Source organism: Centropristis striata, chromosome 10, assembly GCF_030273125.1.
Source record: "Centropristis striata isolate RG_2023a ecotype Rhode Island chromosome 10, C.striata_1.0, whole genome shotgun sequence".
In the NCBI taxonomy this organism is placed as follows: Eukaryota; Metazoa; Chordata; class Actinopteri; order Perciformes; family Serranidae; genus Centropristis; species Centropristis striata.
Genome location: NC_081526.1, coordinates 17,102,987 through 17,125,529, shown reverse-complemented (window position 1 = coordinate 17,125,529; position 22,543 = coordinate 17,102,987). Strand labels below are relative to the sequence as shown.

At 39.3% G+C, this 22,543-nt stretch overlaps 1 protein-coding gene across 1 annotated transcript in view; it reads right to left on the bottom strand.

Annotated features, from left to right (window-relative positions):
• Nucleotides 1-16,409, bottom strand: part of plekhm3 (pleckstrin homology domain containing, family M, member 3) — a 42,631-nt gene extending 26,222 nt beyond the window's left edge. Inside the window, exons 1-3 of the mRNA XM_059343612.1 lie at nt 16,349-16,409; nt 11,045-12,058; nt 4,517-5,614 (exon numbers count right to left, since the gene is read on the bottom strand). Of these exons, the coding sequence (XP_059199595.1) occupies nt 4,517-5,614; nt 11,045-11,567 (1,621 nt within the window). The 5' untranslated portion in view covers nt 11,568-12,058; nt 16,349-16,409. The remainder of the gene's footprint in view (nt 1-4,516; nt 5,615-11,044; nt 12,059-16,348) is intronic.
• Between the last annotated feature and the right edge of the window lie 6,134 nt (nt 16,410-22,543).

Sequence of the window (22,543 nt, the reverse complement as noted above, 5' to 3'; positions counted from 1 at the left end):
TCAGCCAATCACATGGCAGCAACTCAGTGCATTTAGACATGTAGTCATGGTGAAGACGAGCTGCTGGAGTTCAAACTGAGCATTAGAATGGGGAAGAAAGTTTAGAGACTTTGAACATGGCATGGTTGCTGGTGCCAAACAGGCTGGTCCTGCCAGCAGGATGGAGGATTTTTTTACATCATATTCCATGAATTAAGGATTTATTTTTTCCAAACCAGAGCTAATGGTTGTTAAAAAAGTGGAAAGACTTAACGGCCAATATGGCAAACTCAAAGCTTCAATAATGAGGTCCACAAACCAGCGGGTGAGGTCACAGTGGGTACATCCAGTTCTTTAGTCAATAGTTTCTATTAATATTGGGAGGTGTTTCTAAAATTGTGCCCCACTTCTGTATGTGAATGGAAAATTTTGAAACCCTTGGATCAGTACAACACCTTCATTTATGACCTTACAAATAAGCTGCAGCAAAAACACTGAACGACAATCAGAGTTTACACCCATTATTTTTATGTCCGTCTACTACAGCTCTCATAATTGCCTCTTTCTTAATTTTAGTGTACCTATTAACACTTTCTGCTGCTAACTACCCCCTCCATTATCAGCACAGACCAACAACTGCTTTCTCTGCTCGTCTCTGATCTTTTATGGGTCTTTCTGGGACAGAGAGAAAGAGGGACAGAGGGAAAAGATGAATGGGAATTCAAACGTAGCTCAAAGGTCTACCGATTGTACCGCGGCTCTCTGTAGTGAGAGAGGGTCACTTTGACCTCCCCGGGGTGAGCGTACGGTGGAGAGACAGAAAGAGAGAGAGAGAGACAGACAGAGAGACAGAAGGAGAGAGAGAGAGAGATGACATCAGGGCAAAAAAAAAAGGGGCTCACGCTTTCATCTGCCCGCCGCTGGTTTTAAACCACCACCACCACACCTCAGAGTGTGTATGTGTGTGTGTGTGTGTGTGTGTGTGTGTGTGTGTGTGTGCGATGTATATGTGTGTGAGTTAAAACTGAAAAGACAGACAGGAGAAACTCAAACTTTGATGTGTCTCATTCACACCGACCAAACACTCGAATGAAAATGTGCACAAATGGAGAGTTCTAGGAGTAAGACAGTGAGTGTGTGTGTGTGTGTGTGTGTGTGTGTGTGAGAGAGAGAAAAACTGTCTATCTTTTGATGTAAGCCCACCTCCTACTTCCTCACTTCCCTCATATCTACTGATTTCCACTTCACCCGAACCCCCCCCTCCAACAGATTCACATGGTCTGTCGGGGGCCTGAGAATGTGCTCCTGTGCAACGACAGGGGTCACCAAACCTGAGGACACACTCACACAATGTGTGGGTGTGTATATGTATGTGTGTGTGTGTGTTTGTGTGGGTGAGATGAGGGGTGATGGGGAGTCACGGTCTTCAAACGAACACTAACTGTTTCCTTCAAAAGGAATCAAAAACACAGCAGTTCCCCCTGTGTAATTAGTTGAATACATTTCACATTTTGATGTTAAATAACCAATCACTGGGTATGTATGGATGGACGTAGCATGCATATGCAGAGGGCAGCCTTGAAACAAGTTCAAAGACAAATCAGAGTGGAGACTAAAGTAGCACACTCAACATCAAGAGATCTTATTCAAATTAGTGGCTTCATATATGAATAATATAATATATGCATCCAGGTGAACAATCAAGGATGAATGTTTTTGATGAACTGTGGGGTTTAAAGGGCTGATAGGAGGGTTCATCTACGAGCCATGCCAAACTTTGCACATCAGTCCAGTTCTGCAGATAATAATCAATACAAGCCCAAAAATTAAACCTTTGCTTTTTAGTAATTTACTGTATTAAAACTGTGTTATACTGCACAAAAGATATCTTTGAGTTCTCCCAACTTCGAGTCATGATTGTGCCATTTGCATAGAGGTGTATGAGAAAATATTACAGTGAAAAATAAGGCACAGTGAGTAAAATGTGACAGCAATCAGCAAAAAACACCCTGAAACTGCATGGGTTTCAGAGGGTCAATTCATTGTAGCAGTGCATATCTATGGCAGTGTGAACATTGATTTATTAATTAATAGCTGTGAACTTGTGTTTGGGTGTTGTTTGTATTGTTGTTTTATAACTTTGACCCTTTCATAGTGCGTTTTCAGTTCATGAAAACATTTTGGTCGCCTAAAAAAACTTTATTCAGCGTTTGATTTCACAATCCCGATTCCAAAAAAGCAAAAGGCGATAGTTTATAATTTATAATCCATCTGTCTCTGTCTATCTGTCTGTCTGTCTGTCTGTCTATCTATAACAGTATAAAACTGCAATTCTCCACAGTTGAGAAAGTTTTAGACACCTTTGACTGATTTGAAAAATTTCAGTAATAATTACCAGATATATTGCATTTCACTGCCAATATATAACTAACCCAATATATCAGCCAGGCTCTTCTTTCAGTCCTCTCTCCCCCCTCCCGGCAGCGTGCTGGAGGCCATTGTTTATTTGTTTGGCAGAGAATAATTAAAGTGTAATACAAAAAAAATAGCCCACATCTCAATAAAAAAAACTGGCATGCAACCAAAGAGAGGAGAGCAGTGGAAAGAAAAACAGTAAAGAGGGAGATAGGTTGGATACAGGTACATCTGAGATTCTTATATAAATATTTAACATTAATGCTGGTGAAAGTGAAATTTAAAGACCAAAAAAAACCCACATAAATGAAATCTATGAATCCTTAAAAACACAAGAATTAGTGGGCTTAAATGCAGGTTTAAGGCCTTGAATTGAGGTGGTGTAGAATACTTTTTTAGGACCTGCTAAGTAACACTGCAAGAGACTAAGAAGGGATACAGTCAAACAAATGAGAGGGGGTGCAGAGGGACAACGGGAGACAAAAAGAGGGAAAAGCTGTGAGTCTGAATGAATTGTTGAAAGGAAATAGAGAGAAAGGGAGGAAAAGAAGGGAAATAAAACGGATTGAGCGAGCTGAGGTGTGCTCTGTATAGAAAATGGACGTATCCAGCTGTCCCTCCCATCCAGCTCTACCCAGAAACCCTTCAATCAAACAACCACGATCAAGCCTGACCACTGTAGCATCCCCAGGCCGCTTTCATTCGCTCTCATTCATTCATTCATTCATCCATTTTTCCTCTCCTCCGGTGCTTTAAGCCTACCAATTATCATCAGTTGCCCCCAGACAGCCTCTGTCCTTGTTCCTGTTTCAGCTGGCCTTTCAAACAGCCCCTGCATTAATAAGCCAGTTGTTACAAATAAAAAGGGAGGTGAGCGGTGATTATTCAAAGCCCTCCTAAAAGGGAGAGAGAGAGAGAGGAAGCCCACGTTTCACACCCAGGGAGAGTAAAAGCACCGCCTGCCATTTATGGGGCTGTCCAAGAGGCTGGTATGGAGACTCACAGGGGTGATAATAAAGGCGGGAGGGAGGCTGTAATGGTTCAGGACATGAAAAAGGGTCTAAATACTGAAAAACACCACAATGGCTGACTGACAGGAACAGGTAGATGGATTTAAAGAGGCAGCACTCTTCTCATGTCTGTTCAACCACTTCAACCCTTTTTGGCTTCATATTAAATGAGGAGTTAAAGGTACAATATGTAATTTTTTTCATTAAACAATGTTCAAACCCAGAGAAAACTGTCATTTTATTCAAGGTTATGCATTGTATTTGCTCCCCTGTCAATGGTATCAAATAACATTTACACTGATAATGAAAACAACAAAAAAAATTGTATATTGGTATTTTTTGTTTTTGTTTTAATTTCTCTGTCGAATTATATTTAAAATGCATGTAAATTCAATGAGGAAAAGACATTTGAAAATAAAATTATATATATGGATGATGTTTTCAATGAATTAAGGTGTTAAATAGTTACGGTACAACAATGTTTAACACATTCATTAAGTTATTATAAGTAGGATTGTTTCATTCATGGATGTTAAATTTTATCTGAAATGATTTGCATATTCGCAGAGGTGTACATCAGCCTGTTGTTATTGGGTTTCTCTTGCAGGCCAGCCTGCTTTCTTTGGATTGTTTGGAATTGAACTGAATTGTTGAATTTTAAGAATTTAAGTTTTGGTAGGAAAAAAAACACAAATCAGACAAAGTATTTTTCCAACGGAGGACAGATGAAATTCAGTTGGCATGCACGTTTTTTTGGTCAAACATTGTTGAAACAGAGCAGGTAATATTGGTAATAGGAGCAACAAGTTAGTGGACTGCAGGGAAGCCACTGCACCCATCTCTCTGCTCCACACAGAGCATGTGTGTGCAAAGCCCTGCCCTCAGTGAAACACAGAGATTATCAGAGAGGAGAGAAACTAAACGACAGCAAAATGCGGTAAACACTCTCAATAGGCTACAACGCATGTATTTTGGCTTAATTAAAAGGCATTAATTTTTAAGTATTCTGCAATTTAACAGTATTAAAAAACATATATCAGAACCCCAAAATTGAAAACCAAATACCTATCCAATGAATATCAGAATAGTATACTGTTCTGAAGTTCATTTACCTGCACACCTGAAGCTCTGAGCGGTCAGCCCCTTCTCCACAGCCAGACAGGTGAGAATACTGAGGAAACTGGTGGTGACGGACTGCCGCTTGGCTCTCATGGCCTCTCGATGTTTCCTCTCCCTGAATGGTTTCGATCTCAGCAGCACTCCCTGCAGGGTCGGAGCTCCTTCCCCTGACTCTCCTCCTTCTGCTGGGGCAGGCCTCTGCGCTCCGACTGCCTCTCGCAGGACCTCCACCCACTCCTGGGCCTTGACCCTATCATCCGCCCGAAGTCTGAGCACCTCTTTGGGGAAAACTACCTGGAAACGGTCCCCCATTTCTGTCCAAGGCTCTCCATTCTCTTGCTCCGGATCGTGCTGCACGGCCGAGCAGGAGGACAGGGAATACTGGAGGACAGGTTGGGACACGGACCCGCGGCCCTCTGTGGGGTAAGCCCGGAGAGAAGATCTGGTCAGGACGAAAGTGAAGGCCCGCGAGTTGTTCTGATCCATCAGCTGGTGGAGCAGACCGGCTCTGAGGACGTCCTGGCAGCGCTGGTTGAACAGGGGGAGGGTGGTGGGTCTGCTCAGGACACCAGAGTGAGACTGGAGTGACACCTCTGCTGAGGTGTCACTCTCACCGTCAGGCCGGGTGTCGAGCCCCGACAGAGAGGGCGATGAGGACGGCGACATGGCCGTGGGAAACTTGACGACCTGCTGCTTTTCCACGCCGCTCTTCCGCTGATGGTTCTCCTTCCTCAGAGGCCGGGCTGCCTGCACTTTCTCCCACATGAGCCGTCTCCACTCCATGGCCTCCCATTGGTTGGCCGCCCTCAGCTGGAGACGCGTGCTGTTGAAGAACAAAGCCTGGAGCGTGCGTTGATCGGCAGGCTGGGTGATCTGGCCGGGCTGGCTGCAGGGTGCTGGTGAGATGACGCTCTGGCAGTGTGACAGAGAGTAGGCGGTGCCCAGCTGGCGGTTGGCGCTGCTGTCCAGAGTATACAGCCGGAGCTCGCAGGATGTCAGCTCGACGTGGCAAGGCGCCCAGCGGCCCCGGGGCCCCTCACGCTGCTCCATCTCACCCTGCTTCACCACGCTGCTACTGCTGCTTTTATCAGCTGGACAGAGACACAGAGGAGAGGGATAATGCAGAGTAAACAGACACAGATAAGTAATGTGCGTGTTTGAGACAACAAACATTTATATTCATTCTGAATAAAAACTTTCTTACAAGCCAAACAGATAGTTAATTTTATCTTCTGTTGACACAAATAGTAGAGCAGATACTCTTACTATGTCTTAAAAATGTGTTTGTTTTGATCATCCTTATGCGAACATCTCGTCACTGGTTAGAAGCTTTAAAAATATAATAAGTAACATTTAAGCATTGAAATGTCTAAAAGTGAGTACACCCATGTGTTTTGTTTTCTATGGTTTATATATTTAAATTACTAACATTTCACATGTGTCAGCGGTGTGGTCATGAATTACCTTTTTTATCCAGTTTTAAGCCCCATTTTTAGGGCACACCTTTGATCATCTTTAACTATATATATTTGAACTGGATTAAGGATTTTAGTCATGGCACGTCTGGATCTTAACCAGGCAAACATTGGTCAGATGGTGATGTTGTGTCCCTTGCAAGAAAAATGGTCATGATTGGGCATCAAAAACTGTATGGTGGTTATAGGTGAAGAGCCAGATGGTGACATGGTTTCCATTTACAATAATGGTCCAGTGAACAGTGTCATAGAAACATTTTTTTTTAAGTGAGATTGCTTTATTCACTGGTTTTAAACACCAGTTTTGTTTTGGAGAGGAAGAGACCTCTGTGGATAATTCAGTGAAGGAATGCCAACAGAGAGACACGGACTGCAATGACGGCATTGTTCCAAATTTTGTTATCCTTTAGAATCTGGTGGCAGGACATTACATATTGCACGTTTAAAGGAGTACTCTTAACGGGGTTTTCCACCATCTGTCCTTCTGAACAATATGATGCATCTTCTGATGGTTTATTGACACATAAACATGACAGGGATAATCAGTACGAAATGAGTAATTGTTGTTTTTCTTCCACATAGACATGGACTTGGTTAAATAACATACATTGAACAAATTTGATGTGACAGGGCAGAAGTGGCTGCTTAGATAATTGCAAATTGTTTCCGGTTGAGCTTCAGGGCTAAAACGGCATAATAGCACTCAACAGAAGGAGTGTATTTAGGTCTGTTGTGGAGAAGCTATGACTATTCTTTGCATATAGATCAATGTTAACTAAATATACAGCAAGAATTGTGAGAAATATCTATGGACGTTTATTCTTTTTGCCATGACTTGTGGTCTCCATATGAATCTGCTGGCGTCCTGCATGAAGCAGCAGGATACACACTTTACAAAGCCACCTTTAAAGACTGCAGGTAGAGACTGGTTGATGCACTACAGTCATTTTCCATGATTTATCCCTTTACTGAAGTGCATCTATGGCTTGGGTCACTGAGTAACATTTATTGAACATCATGACTGAATTAATTTTTATTTTATTTAACCTTTATTTAACCAGGTCGGTCCCAATGAGATACAAAGACCTCTTTTTCAGGGGACGCCTGGCCAAGATATCCGAATCAACTGCATCATTTGTCCTCTTGGCTTGCTTGTGGTGGCTTATTGGAGGTTTGCAGCTCTGAGTCGAGTGTTGGTGTTTTGGTAAGAGATAGACAGGCAAGTGCAGCTGCTCCTCTGAGAACGTTTCTTGCCGCCAAAGCAGGAAGAAACAATATTATGAAGGAGGCCACCAGGCAAAACTGTCCCACTTTCTTAATCTGAAGACTGGAGGCACACCCTCTCCCTGGTCTGAACTTTTCACTGCATTTGTGAATGTCCCAGGCTATGACGATATGCAATCTGAAGTTGTACAGGAAAAGTCAGCTCACCCCGGCAGTGGCAAAAATCAAGAATTACTTTTTTGGTGCAGGTAAAAAGATGTGGTGTCATTTTAAAAGTTACTTGCACTAGCGCATGCACACAGAATAAGTATTTCGAGGCCTGTTATTTTAAACTGTTTCTGTGCTTTTTACTATTTTTGACCAGTATTCCAGTTTTAAGAATAGAAATTTTAGAACAATGTTCTGTTACATCCAGCTAGGACTGACTTCACTTTGAAATAGTTTCTATAAGGCTGTTGAAACAATGGTTATATGGTGCCTTGACATCTAAAAAACAACAACTTTTCTGCCTAATATAGCCTAGTTTAGACCTAAATATCTAGATGTATTTTAATGGAAAGACAGGCTTACATAAAAAATAACAACAATCACCATCGCCTTCACCAATCCCACACACTAATTTAACTAACTTTAATTGTAAACCCCCACCAGGAGAGGTCTAATTGGCAGATATTGCATTTTGTTGCTTTAACGTGCTAAATCACTCGAGGGGGCAAAAGGAAAATCCTCCACAGCTCCGGTGGCGAGTCAAGAGCCTCATCAATCTTATCAAAACAGCAGCCGACATGGTGTCACTCCAGGTCTCAGACTTTGCATGTTAACAAACCTTTATGCTAAAGGAACAAATGAATATGCAAATAAGTTTTTAGCCGGAATCGAGACTGGCTGATTGGCAGTCTTCACGCTTGGGAGGGTCGAGATGAGAATTAGGCGTTGTGGCGAGAAAACTGCTCTGCTCAATTAGCCTTCATCTCCACCTGGTAGGTTTTGACATCAGACTCTAGTAATAGTCTAACATACACATACAAGCCTTCATCCGGAATTAACACTTTATTTTTCAGGGCTGCAAAACTATCCAGTCTCGCTGCACTAGAGTCAATCAAGCACCCGCTTAAGCCTTAAACAAGCAGCCTGCCCCACTGATTAGGTCTCAAATCATAATATTACAATCTAACAGACTCCCACGGCTTCTTGGATACAAAGAGACTGCAAATGAGAAAGCAACCACAGGTGCACCATCCTTTCTAAAGCACATATCTTATCCTATTCAGGGTCACTATGGGGTGAAGCTTTAACAGGACTTTCACATATTTACATCTATGTTCATTTAGAGGTATTTTTTTCTGGAAGTAAGCACTTACACATCAGTCATCGTCATGATCTAAAAGCTGCAATTAAGTGTGAGTGTACGTGTGTCATCTGGGTCTGCATGCAGTTAGAAGTGCCCACATTGTGTAAATGCAGAGTTTGGGGGAAAAGCATGTGCGTCATGAATGATACATTCAGTGCGCTCAGATCAACAGGAATTGAAACACAGAGGAAACATTCAAAGTCAGCAGAAAAAAACTCCTATGAACATGAAGGAAAGAAAGAGAAAATTATGATGAAGATTCATTCATTCATTCATTATCCATAACCACTTATCCGAACTTGGGTCAGTACACCCAGGACAGGTCTGCAGACTATCACAGGGCTGACACATAGAGGCAGACAACCATTCAACCTCTCATTCACTCCTACGGGATAATTTAGAGTCACCAAATAAACCTAAGCTGCATGTTTTTGGACTGTGGGAGGAAGCTGGAGGACCCAGAGAGAACCCATTCTGACACAGGGAGAAAATGCAAACTGCAGACAGAGGAGACACAAACCGGATTTGAACCTGGGACCCTCTTGCTGTGAGGCAAAAGTACCTATGTATGTCTTTGGATGCATGTGTATATATATCTATAAAAAGGTAAAGTTTTTTTATGCATCTTTTTCTTTTATATTTTTAATTATGATAGGCCAATGTTTTATGTTGTACACGTGGATATGTGTGTACGTTTAAGTAAATATATAGAGATTTCTTCACCATGATAGTAAGGAACACCTGTACTTATTTTATCATTTATCAATGCACTCTGAGGGACACCAAAATTGGAAAAATATCAAAATCTGTCAACATTTTCAAATACCAGGAAGCACTCTCACATTTTATATTGACACAGTTAAGTTTAAAAATAAATAAATAAATGCTTTACGATTTAAGAGTTGAAAACTTTTACATTAAAATCTCTTTTCTATGTACGGATCTTGAACTTTTAGGAGTATAAAATGATTGAGGAATGCCTGCAATGACATGTGCAACCACAAATAGACCAATTATTTACTAGAAACATACAAATATATATATATATATATATATATATATAGATTTCAGTGGGAATGTTAGAAAACAGGAGCTTTAATAAAAAGCTATAACCTTGTTCGGTCCCATATGTGCATGTATATTGTGTATATAATAATGATGATGATGATTTCCATTCACCATCTAAACATCCCCAGCTGTCACTAATGGAAAGGCAAACAGGCCACTTTTTTTTTTCAATGTGAATGAAGAGACATAGCAAGGCCGAGCTAAATCACTCTGCCTTCTGCTTATTACAGTCCTTTTCCTACTTCTCTCCTTTCAATGCACATTGAGCCAAACTAAATAGCCTGATGCCTTTTCACACATATGCTAATACTAAATAATCCTGCCAGTATCAGGGGCCGGGTAATTGGGTTGCCTCTTCTCTCGCCTCATTTGAGTCCATTTGCTGACAGGATTACAGGCTATTATCCCTCAGGATCCCTTAGGATCTCCTTAGGCCTTCAGATGGCCAAAACACACAAACAAATAGTGTGTGTGTGTGTGTGTGTGTGTGTGTGTGTGTGTGTGTGTGTGTGTGTCGCGCTCTCCGCCTGAACACTGACTGTCATAGCACAGCTGTGTCATTTCAAGTTATCATCATCTTCTATCATTATTGCTTTCTCTGAGGATGCTTCAACATAAGTACAGCATACGCCCCGATCTGCAGCACAAATAGTCAGAGACTTCTGTCCTCCGAAAGCCTCTCAAAGGCTGTGAAAGCTTTCCGCTGAATGGACGGTCGATCAGAGCGAAAAGGGAGGAGGAATAGGAGGAGGGGGAGGGGGAGGTGTGCATGTCTCTGACAGGTAGAGACTGGGAATGTGATTAAAAGGGTCAGTTCACCCAAATTAGGAAACATGTGATTTCCCACTTAGCTTTGCAATTAGAGGTTAACTGGAACGACAGCAGGGGAACTAAAACTTCTGCCACCACCTCAAAAAAATGGATGGAGGTCAGTGGGATTTTAGTTTGTGTTGCCCAAAGCATTCAAAGCTGCAAAACAGAAAAATGTGTTTTCAAAAAAAAGTGTCCCAGTTACTTTGGATAATCCTCTACCCAGTCAGGTAGGATCTCATTTTATTCCTATGGCTCCCCAGTCAGTGTGTCAATATGTGAAATATCTGAGTGAATCAGCATTGACTTAAACCCAATGGACAAATATATTTTCTTGTGAAATGTCTATCAATCAATGTGAAATGTTTGATCAGTAACACCATTGTTGTTAAGTATAAGATTATCAAACAATAGGAACATTTCTTCACCTTGGCATCTCTAGTCAAGTCAAGTCAGTTTCATTTATATTGCCAAATATCACAAATGGCAAATTTTGTTTTGTCGGATCAACAAAACCTCTCAAAAAGTTCCGCTCTATCTTAGACCTGGAAGATTTAGACTGACACTCTCTACATCATACCACGTGAACTCACCCTCTGGCTGGTGGTTGAGGATCATGTTCTTCAGGGTGTTGCAGTCCACAGTTGGCAGTCCGTTGTCTGTGTACGCAGACGGCCGGTAGTTGACGTCTGACCTTGACCGGTTGTGTCCCTTTTTGAAGGCAGAGTTGGAAGAGGAGTTGGCGGTGTTGTTGGTGCACTCCTTCGAATGTGCCGCCAGGTCGTTGGTGGAGCGTGCTCGGCTCCTCTTGCCGTGCCTCAGGCCCATCCCCAGCCCCAAAACGCTGAAGTTGTCGGCCCAGGCCAATCCTAGAGGCCCCACCTCTGGCTGCTCCCGGGCCAACAGGCTCCACACGCCGCTGGAGCTTAGCTTCCCCAGCGCTGCGCTGGACACTTCCTGCAGCTGCTTCGGCTGCCTGGAAGGCTGCAGGGTCCCCGTTTGAGCTTGGCTCGGACCTTGGCCTTGTATCCCATCCATGCAGTGGATAAAGTCCTCAGTGGCCTCAAGAGCTGGGCTGATATTGCCCACCATGTCAAGCTGTTCAAGACCCTCCATGGCTGGGTCTTCCCCTGAGCTACAAGTCTCACAACTAGAAGGTTTTCCAAAATGGGCACAAAAACCCAGTTAGCAACATCCACATGTCCAACAAAGCAAATTAGCTGTCAGCTGGTAAAGTCTGTAGGTTTGTTGACAAGCCAACAAGGGTTGAAGAAGATCCAAGCAGCCAAGCCCTGGCCCCCTCCTCCTCAAGACTAGGCCTTCATCCGAGGTAACAGTCTTCCGTTTTTCAGTGGTGTGCCTTGAGCTCTGGAGGGAAAGTTGGCTTCCTCTCGGGGGGCAAAGCCACTGCAGGTTTATGCCAGAGCTAAACAGGACTGGCAGCAGCCTTTGGGTGGCAAGCTACATCACTTGGCCAGATACACACACACGTTTGGCATGAAAAGAACAGTAAAATCCCACTGCTTAGACTGAGATGTTCAAGGGCAGGTTATTTTGGCCCATCAGGTCGCTGCGGAGTCATCGGATGGAACCTATTGGTGGTTTTACTGTGAAAGCAGAAGAGGGAAAGAGGAAACGATTAAGAGGAAGCATGCCGAACATAAACAAAGAATGGAAACACAGCTGACAGTTAGAATACTTTGATTCAATTATACCCCTACTTGTGTTCCAGGCGCCTTCTTAAACTCTAAAAAGAGGCTTGACAATGAAAACTCTAGTTTAACAACTTTAAGCATCCGACTACCGACCCACCTACAGTATCTTCATCCCACTGAGAGCGGAGCTTCCAGCAGATATAAACGATACTCCTCCCTCACGTGCCCTGATGAAATAATACTCGACTTCCTCCTCAGCTGCTTATCACTGGTCTGAGCAGGCAGAGAGGAAGCAGGCCTGGGTGGGGTTCCATCCATCTGCCTGACCGCCTGTCTCTTCTGATTCCCTCCTCTCCTCTCTCTCTCTCTCTCTCTCACACTGTACGTCTTTCTCTTTCTCTCTGTCATTTGTACTCTCTTGCCCTCATTGATTTTTCTTCTCCTCCACAGCTCAGCCTCTTTTACTTTTCTCTACATATGAATTATTTAAAGGCCATTACATCACTGCAATTCAATTTCTAGTCAGGTCGGGCAATACATTGAATATTCACTAGTTATCTATGATGATTTGTTGAAGGTACAAAGGAAAAAATTATCATGGATATCACTCTCATTTTATGGATTTTATTTGGCCGTTCATTAACTTATATGTATTATGCTACAGCCCACTGCTGCATAGCACCAGGACATTCAGTGCTGGTAAACAGTTCCAACATTACACTGAACTGCTGACTTGCTTGAATGTTTTGTATTTGCAGAATTAAAATCACAATCACATGCTTTTTAAAAGTCACTTTCTATCCAAAATGTATTTCCAGTCTATTTTTATGAGATGATAAACCAAAATAATTTAGTTGTGATGAAAAAAAAAACTTAACAGAATGTGTGTCTGGATAATAAAGGGGCCAAACTTTATGACATTTGAACCAATATTCCATGTATTTTTTCCTCTTCTGAGTCAGATTTGTTGAATTACATTTGAAACATTATTCTAAATCATACCAGGGAAGAAGCTTGGTATAAAAGTTTATATTTTTAATATAACACCACTGTATATTTTTATTTTTTAATATTACACCCTGTATATTCATATATTATAGGGCTGGGCAATATGGCCAAAATGTTCTAGTCTGATATAAGTCATTTCATATATTGATATAGCACATTTTCTGCTCATTCAATAAATAAATAAATACTCCAGGATCAGAAGATAAAGCGTCATACAAAAGTGGGTGGCCGTAATGCCACTAGTTTTTTGACATTGTAATAGAAATTATACAGAAAAGCACATATACAATAGACATTTTTATATCCTTTTATATCATCATATCCCAGCCCTAATATAGTAACATATTTACCATGACATCATCTACCTGCAGATAAAGCTCTGATCTAACCTGAGTAAGCATCATCATCAAATTAGTCATCGAGCTTCCCACTGAACTCCTGTCGACTCACACATGCTGCCAAGCAAATGCAGCCAACACAAGCTGAGTAAGCACAGATTAGATATTTTTCATCAGAGATGACACAAACTGAACAAAGCATTACGTAATTCTCCTTTTTTACATCTTATATACCATAAGGGGGCCGTGGTCATCAAGGAAAACAGCAAAAAAAAAAAAAAAAAACAACAACAAATTAAGTGCTTATTTGGTTGAATATTGTTATCCCAAGTTAAATATGGAGATCTTTAATGGTACATTTGAAATTACATTTTGTTTCACCTTATTATCTTAACATATTTCAACAACTAAGAAAATCTGAGTGGTGGACATCAATTAACGGATCTGTTGTACGTACAGTCATGGAAAAAATTATTCAACCACACTTGTTTTCTTCAATTTCTTGTTAATTTTAATACATGGTACAGCTAAAGTTACATTTGTTTGGACAAATATAATGATAACAACAAAAATAGCTCATAAGAGTTTAATTTAGAGCTGATATCTAGCCATTTTCCATGGTTTTCTTGAACATGATTTTGGTTATTATTAAGAAAACCATGGAAAATGGCTAGATATCAGCTCTTAAATTAAACTCTTATGAGCCATTTTTGTTATCAACTATTTGTCAAAACAAATGTACCTTTAGTTGTACCAGTCATTGAAATGAACAACAAATTGAAGAAAACAATGGTCTAATATTTTTTCCATGACTGTATAAGAAGGGTAACACTGAAGCTAAATTTTCCAAAATAAATTGAATTTTTATCTTAAATGCTACTCTTGACTCATATTACCTATTCATAATGCTGATAAACTAACAAAGAAAACATGAGCACAATGTAGGATGGAGGTGAACATACGACTTCAAAACATATCTGTACAACAATAAATTAGTCCAAAAATATCCCAAATATCTCTCCCTTCTTTATATAGATAATATTAAGTAAAAAAAACAAAGCTGGTACACATTCTCAACAAAAACTCTACAATCCCCATTCTTTGTGTATTTTCTCTGTTAATGCAGCATGTCATGTCTTGCAGTTTACTGCTTAATTCAAGTTAATTTATTGCTACTGAAAACCTTATAACTATCCAACACGTTTCAAGTTAAATAAATGCAATACATTTGCACTGAACCTTGCTTACACTGTGCACTTTTTCTTTACAAGTATTTATGTCTTGCTTCAGGGTTTTACTATGCTGTACAGATGTCCACACTCATGAAAACATCTAAAAGAATCATAATCTATTTTGTCAGGTGATAGGTGTTGTTTATGTTTTCATATCCTTCTCCTGAGAGCATTTACACTTCATGCAGTTGTATCTTTTAAAGCTGGATAACACATTTGAAGGTCAATACACTTCAAAATGCAATAAAAACTTTTAAAAAAGAAAGTGAAAGCTTACTCAGAATCAGCTTTACTGGCAAGTGTGTGTACACATACAAGGGATCGGTTTTAAGTTGCAATGTACTAATGCTCAGATCAATTTACAGGATGATAGAAACAGACATACAACCAAAAGAAGGACAACAAAGCTAAACAAATGTAGGTGCAAATTAATACAGAACCATTATTTACATTCAACTAGAGGAAAAAATAGGTGTGTGTAAACAACAATGACCAATGACATATCATGTCTTAATAAAAAAGTTTTTCTGTACACAACACAAATAATGCAAAAAGACATCAATATTGAATGTATATACATGAAGTGGGTGTTTATCTCATCTTTAATTCCTACAGTAACATTAAAAATGTTGCTCTTTAAGAGTAATACGGCTAGCAGCAACCAGAAGTGCTGCGAAAAATACTTGTGTCTTGCTTCAGGTATTTATGGATGTCCATCTATGCAATTTAGATTATATTATATCTCGTCAGGTGTTGTTTATGTTTTTGTATCCTTCTCCTGATAGCATTTATGCTTCATTCAGCTATATTTTTAAATCAAGAATAATAAAATTGAGATCAATAACCCTCAAAATCCAATTAAAACTTTTCAAATAGAAAGTGAAAGCTCTCATGAAGACAATGGAAGTATGACTGAATTATCTCAGCATCAGAGATGAATCAGAATCATCTTTACTGGCAGAGTTTGTGTACTGATACGAGGAACTGGTTTTAAGCAGAAAAGTATTTACAATTTACAGGAAGGTAGAAATAGACAGCTACGAACAAGGACAACAAAGCTTAATAAGGACAGGTCAAATAAACATAAAACTACCATTTCATCATGAAAAAGTGTTTCTGTAAATTGTAATTGTCCTAGAGTAGCATTACACTGTAATGCTACTTAAGTTTAATAAGACTAGAAGCATCCAGAAATTAAAAACAGCAGGGTTGAAGCCTCAGTGCTGTTGCCTATGTTTATCTCAGCTGCTGTATCAATAAACACACAGTCAGCAGCTGAGCAGTAAACAATGACAGAGGTGAAGCCACGGTCAGCCTTTCCGATAGCTGCATCAACCTGCTACGTGAGCTAGCTCGCTATTATGTCATGTTTTTCACGATACACATAATATATTAAGTGACATCAATAATACAGGTCAACTATCCTGAAAGCTGTTTAGGCCTGTTTTTATCCACAGCTAATGTGATGTGAGTCGGTGCTAGTTAGCTCGCAGCTAACGCTAGCATCTCTCTCTCTCCATCCTTCATCAGTGTCACTTTAACACAAAATAAAACTGTCCGCTCACTCGAGTTATAACCATCATGTGTCAGTGGAGCTGTACTGGTGTCGTGTCATAGTGAAACTGAGGCCGTTCATTAGCAGTAAAACATAAATCGAGACTCACCTTACTGTGTTTATTAAGTCATTTTGACAGTCCGTCAGCAGTGAAGTGTCCTGAACGCAACTGCAGCTGCAGGATAAAGGTTCCGCGTAACGTTTGAGCACTGTCTGCTGCTTATTCCTGGTTTTGACTAATAAATAATAAAATCTGTATTTTATAGAAGGATTGATAATCCAATTCAAAAATAATAAAGTATTTTGTGTACAGTAATTAACTGATATAAGTAAATACAGAATACACCAGTAACTCGTGAAATAAGTCAGTAAGTTATAAGTTATATAAAACTCAACTCACAACACTCTTTATATTTTTAATTATACATTTACATATTGCACATCACATGTTTCTTTTACTTTTTACAAAAAGTAGCATTTAATATATATATATATATATATATATATATATATATATATAATTTATTTGTCATTTATCAAAGTACAAATGTGAAACAGCACATATGGTGACACCTGACATTATTATTATCATCACAGTGGAGCATGCTGGAGTTCTGCTTTATTATTTTATAGCAATTCTTTAAATACATCTTTAAAAAATTGACATGATTTCAAATTCTAATTGGGGCTACAATTAACAACATTTATATTATTGATTATTCTGCTATAAGCACAATTTCTAATATACTAAGGAATCTCTTTGTTTAGTTAAATTTTGTTATTCCTCACTTTTTTCATTTCCATGTGTAGACCACACAGAGATCAAAAGCCTTTCACCAAATATGATGTTTGTTTACAGTTCCTAACACATATTCTCTGTGTCACAAACTAATATGTTCTGTATTAAGGCAATTCAGTTAAACACAGGGCATTTCTATTCTTTTAATTATCATGAAATCCCTAAGACATGATCTGAAACATGAAGACATGAGACATGAAAAGACATGATCAATACCCCGGCTGATAGCAGGGGGTGCCGCATTTATTTAGTCTCACAAAGAAAGGTTGTGACACACGTCTTCACAGACGAATCTGACCAAGGTGGGAAAAGGAGTGCAGAGTGGAGGACAAAGCAGAGGTGGAGAATAGTTTCCCCCTAATGGGCTACTTGAAGCTGCCCCAAAACCCAGAGGGTCAGTCCAGCAGAGAGAACCATCATTTAACAGGGACACAGTGATTCTCCTCAAATTTATAATCCAACATGGGCTGAATCGATATATATGGGGCCAATAAAAGACTGTTCCTTCATTAACAACTCATATTTCTGAATCAATATTGGGCACTTCCAATATCACAGACACAAAGTTTCACTGATTAGATCTGAACGAGACCTGAAATAAATCTGGCTGCAGGTAGAATCTACACTACTTTGGCTAAAAAAATAATTAAAAAAAAACTTTTTAAACTAAATGCATGTGTGTATGCTGCACTGCTGCACCTCAAAACTTAAAATCACTTTGTGGAAATATGAATAGTTGCAGGTTTGTTTGTTCACCAACCACCAAGCAAAATACATTGTGGAGTGAGTAAGGTCACTTCTGCTTTATAGACCTAATTTTAGTGTACAAACGTTTATTTTGTTGCATATTTTATCAATGTAGGTAATAAAAAAAAGTGTGATGAACATATAGTGATCTCTCATAACCTGCATTTATTAATAATAGATCCAAGTAAACAAGCCATTTGTATTTTAGTATCAGTATCAGTTTAGGATCAAGTTTCAAATTCTGAAAATCTGTTTAGTTCTCTTTGTTGTGTCCTATGGCAAAAAGTGGTAATTGCAGGTGTGAGCTCACTTTCACCTGTTTCTTTGTCAACAGTCAATTACCTTTTCTCTTTCTTTGTTTAGTAACCCTTTACTTGCAACGCTTGTGATTTCACCTGGGAATGCCACCACAGACAGTTGGTTCATAATAGATAGTGGCTTATAAAACAAAGCACTTCTTAACACTTGTACTGTAGAATTGGACACGATGTTATGTCTTTGTTTAAAAGCGATGCACTACCAGTTTTTACCAGGATTATATCTAGCGCTTACTCCTGTGGTTGTGACTGTGCATATTATATGTCAGTTTGGACAAAATGTATTGTAATGGCTTCAACCGAGAACATCTTTGTCAGGATCCAGCTAACTGTAACTAAGCCTGCACATTTACAGGTTTGGATTTAAGGACTTGTTGCTTTGACAATATTTGCAGATTAATTGTAAACCATCTTTGAGGAACCAAAGGAATCCAGACTCAAGTAAATCAACATTTTAATCTGAATTACTCCACCAGAAGAACAGAGCACTGGTCTTGGAAACAATAAAACATAACGGGTGTAATTACTTATGACACTCATCATGTCGTGTTTCTAATTTTATATTTCTGGTTGTCTAAAGTGTAAATACTTCTATATTTCTTGTTATATTGCTTGTTTGTATTTATTGTTATGTTACTGATGCTTCTTTCGAATTTTGCTAAACACTTTTTGCTTCTGTAACACTGGAAATCTCCCCGTTGTGCCTAATAAAGGAATATCTTATCTTATTTTATCTTTAAACATGATTCATACCAGCTTTGCTTCAGATAGAAAAACATCAATCAAACTTTATTTATATAGTGCTTTTCATACATATAAATGCAACACAAAGTGCTTTACAAAAAATAAGAATTAAAACGGACAATAAAAATGACAAAAGCCACCCCTCCCATTCCCACATACACATCTGTATGTCCACATACACATACATGCACACACACACACATAGACACGTACATACGCAAACACACACTCAGACTCACACACAGCATATATTGATGACAGTCTAGAGACATGGCAGGGCACCGAGCATCCAGATGAGGAAATAGCAACCTGTGGGAGCATCCACACTGAGAGGGGGCAGAGCCCAGAGCCATAGAGGACGCCGTCACAGAGACCACCAGGACCCAGGTAGACCGGGGCGGACTCCACACCTGGTGCAGAGTCGCCGAGACCCCCGGGCCCAGGGAGTCTCCAAGACCACATCCCCACGGGCAGACCCAACACACCTCCCAGTGCGGAGGCCCCCATGAGGGAACACTGGAGCTAAAAACTAAAAGACTAAAAGACAACAGGACAGGATAAAAACAAAAAGACTAAAAGACAACAGGACAGGATAAAAACAAAAAGACTAAAAGACAACAGGACAGGAGAAAAACTAAAAGACTAAGAGATTAAAAGACAACAGGACAGGATAAAGACTAAAAGACAACAGGTTCTGATAAAAACTAAAATACAACAGGAAAGAAAATACAAACGATGTGATGAGCATCTAAATAAGTAAATAGATAAATAGGTGAATAAATCAATAGTAAAATAATCAGTTAAAACCTAGACCAAACAGGTGGGTCTTGAGCCTCCTTTTAAAAACATCAACAGTCTCTGCGGTCCTGAACATGATAAATGATAAAAGGCATAATTAATTCAGATGAATTCATTCAAATACCTAAACCTTTTCTGGATTTTTGTTAGGTTAAGCGTAAATTTGATTATTCCAATTATCAGCACAAAGCACCAATCCAAAAATATATAATTATCAGTTTTCATGAGTCTATTTGAGAAAACCCTCGCCAGGTCTCCTCTTCCTCCTCCTGCATTTCTCTTAAATAAGAAGAATATATATATATATATATATTATATATATATATATATATATATATATATATATATATATATATATATATATTATATATATATATATATATATATATATATATATATATATATATATATTCTTCTTATTTGTTCTTTTCTTTCATTCATTCAGAATGTATTAATTATCGAAACATGCGAACCTCTTATTCTAGTATTTGACTTTCATTCTGTTCATCATAGAGTTTCTATGGACAAATATTATTTTCAGTGAGCACAGAAAACCTTTTAATTATTGAAGGAAATTGTATTACATGCTTTTGTAATTTGATTTGTCATAATTTTACATGAGAAAAGGCACAAGTGGACGTCCAGGTATGACTGGCTCTACTGTCTTTGCAGCAGCGTTGTTGCATTTGAGCTTTAGAAATCCTTTTAGGCTAAGTGCCTGTACCTGGATATAGGGGATTGATGCAACAAATAAGCATCAACTTGAGGAATAAGACCATCTCTGTCCATGAGGCTTCATCATTTTCTATCTAACAGCAATCTCACATCCCCTTTCCCTTGACTCATGCACTCAGGTCTCCCTCTGTCCTGCCAGTCTCGCCTATTTCCTTCTTTATTTTGATTATACCATCTTTCAGTGATGACTAAATTATGATTAGATTTAAGGATGTGCAGGATGTGCAGTGCTTTCATCTGTCTAGTGCGTTGTTTAATACTGCCCCCTCTAACCCCTCTCGAACCGCCACCCCGACCCCCCAAACACACACGACACAATAGCCATCTACCTCGACTCACTCGCCCGCTATTGAAGAGCAGAGTGGCTGCTTCGTTCCCATGGAAACACTGCGCGTGGATGTGTGTGTTTCAGTAAATGTTTCTCCCCTCGCTCAGATTAGTTGTACACGCACACACAAACAAAAGCACAGGTTAATTTTTTTATATGCAAATGCTGTATCGTGGATCTTTGTATAAACAAAGAGGTTTGATAATTGAAACTCTACTATAAATACTAGAGTGCTGTTGTTATTATAGCGCCCACTATTTAAAGGAGAGATTCACAATTTTTTAATCCTCAGTACCTGTTTAAAACTGGAAACTTATTCTTATCTTTCCTTTTGTTCATACAAGCCATGAAAAGATCTCTATGCGCTTTTAAAGGAAGTTATGGGTGAAAAAAAATCTAGAGTCCTCATCAGCTATGAACGATGTATGATAATTATTGTATATGTATGATAATATCCTCTTCAGTAAAGGTAATTTGACTTTTTAAAAATATTTTTTGTGGCATTTTCATGCTTTATTTGATAGTAACATGGAGAATGAAAGGGAATAGAAAATGGGTCTTCTGTGTTTATGCATCTTTTCTCGTCTGAATATTAATCAGCACTGTGTGTCAATTCAAAAAGACTTAATTAATGAATTAAACCAAACTTATTACAGGAGGTAAAAATAATTAAAACTGTATTATATCATCATAAAGTAGGCATGTGTGTAAAAAGGGGGAAAACCTGAAGGCATGCTGGTGATTTTTTAATGCTAATTCTGGTGTGTTATTTCCCCTTTTGGACATGGTATCATGACATGCGTTGAATTCCTCGTATCTTCTAGTTTCATATGATATAAGTATCTTCTCTTTAGCCTCTTAATTGAGCATGCTACAGGCTCCGGAAGAAAAAAAAAAAGTTAAAAATCAGATGTTCCACCAGCAGGTCAGTGGAAGGAAGTTCCACATTTAACCATGTTCTTGTGATTGTCACTCATTTGCAAGCCTCTGGTACATGATACATTTCCCGTGTGGCAAAGCTATTCCCTGTTTTGTGGAAAACCTCATTTCAAGTTTATCTGAAGTTAATATGAAGCTTCAGGGGTCAGAGTTGGATTTCTTCCAAAGTAAAAGTTTTTCTTTTTTACGTAAAACCCTCTTTGTGTTTTACTGTTGATCCGAAGTTGAGGGAGAGTAACAATATGTTGCCAATAAAAAAAGACCACTTTTAAACTGCAATTTACCTGAACAGGACCAGGCTACCGTACATTGGAGGAATAACTTTTCATGGTAATTTTTCTCAGGTTTATTTAAATCTGCAAGTTCCCTGCAAAAACGTCGAGTTAGTCTGTATTAACTGAATGTTGCTTCATGAAACATCTCTCTTTACTGTGCGTTTTGTCTTTATTGTTATTATGGCAGATTACTAAAGGTGCTGCAGAGGAAAATGTTAAGCTGTTGACCTGTTTGTGTTGTTATTTCACTGTGAAGGAGAGCTTTTAGAATATCATCGGAAAAGACACATTTGGGAAGAATAATGTTTGACCAGAAAACAGCAATTTCAGATTAATTTGGATTAGTGTGGACACGTTTGTGTACTTGGTTTATACTGAACAGTACAATATCAATTTGTGTGCATGTGTGTGTGTGTGTGTGTGTGTGTGTGTGTGTGTGTGTGTACAGCCTTGGCACCACACGTCTCATTCACACCTAATGATCGCAGCCTCTCACGGGCAGCCATCTCTCCTCCCAGACCAAATCCAATTACCAGGGACAATAGAAACCAGCTCCAGGCTCAGGACTCCATCAGCTCCTCTGTGCTGCTGCTCCCTGCTCCGAGACAATCCTGCAGGACCC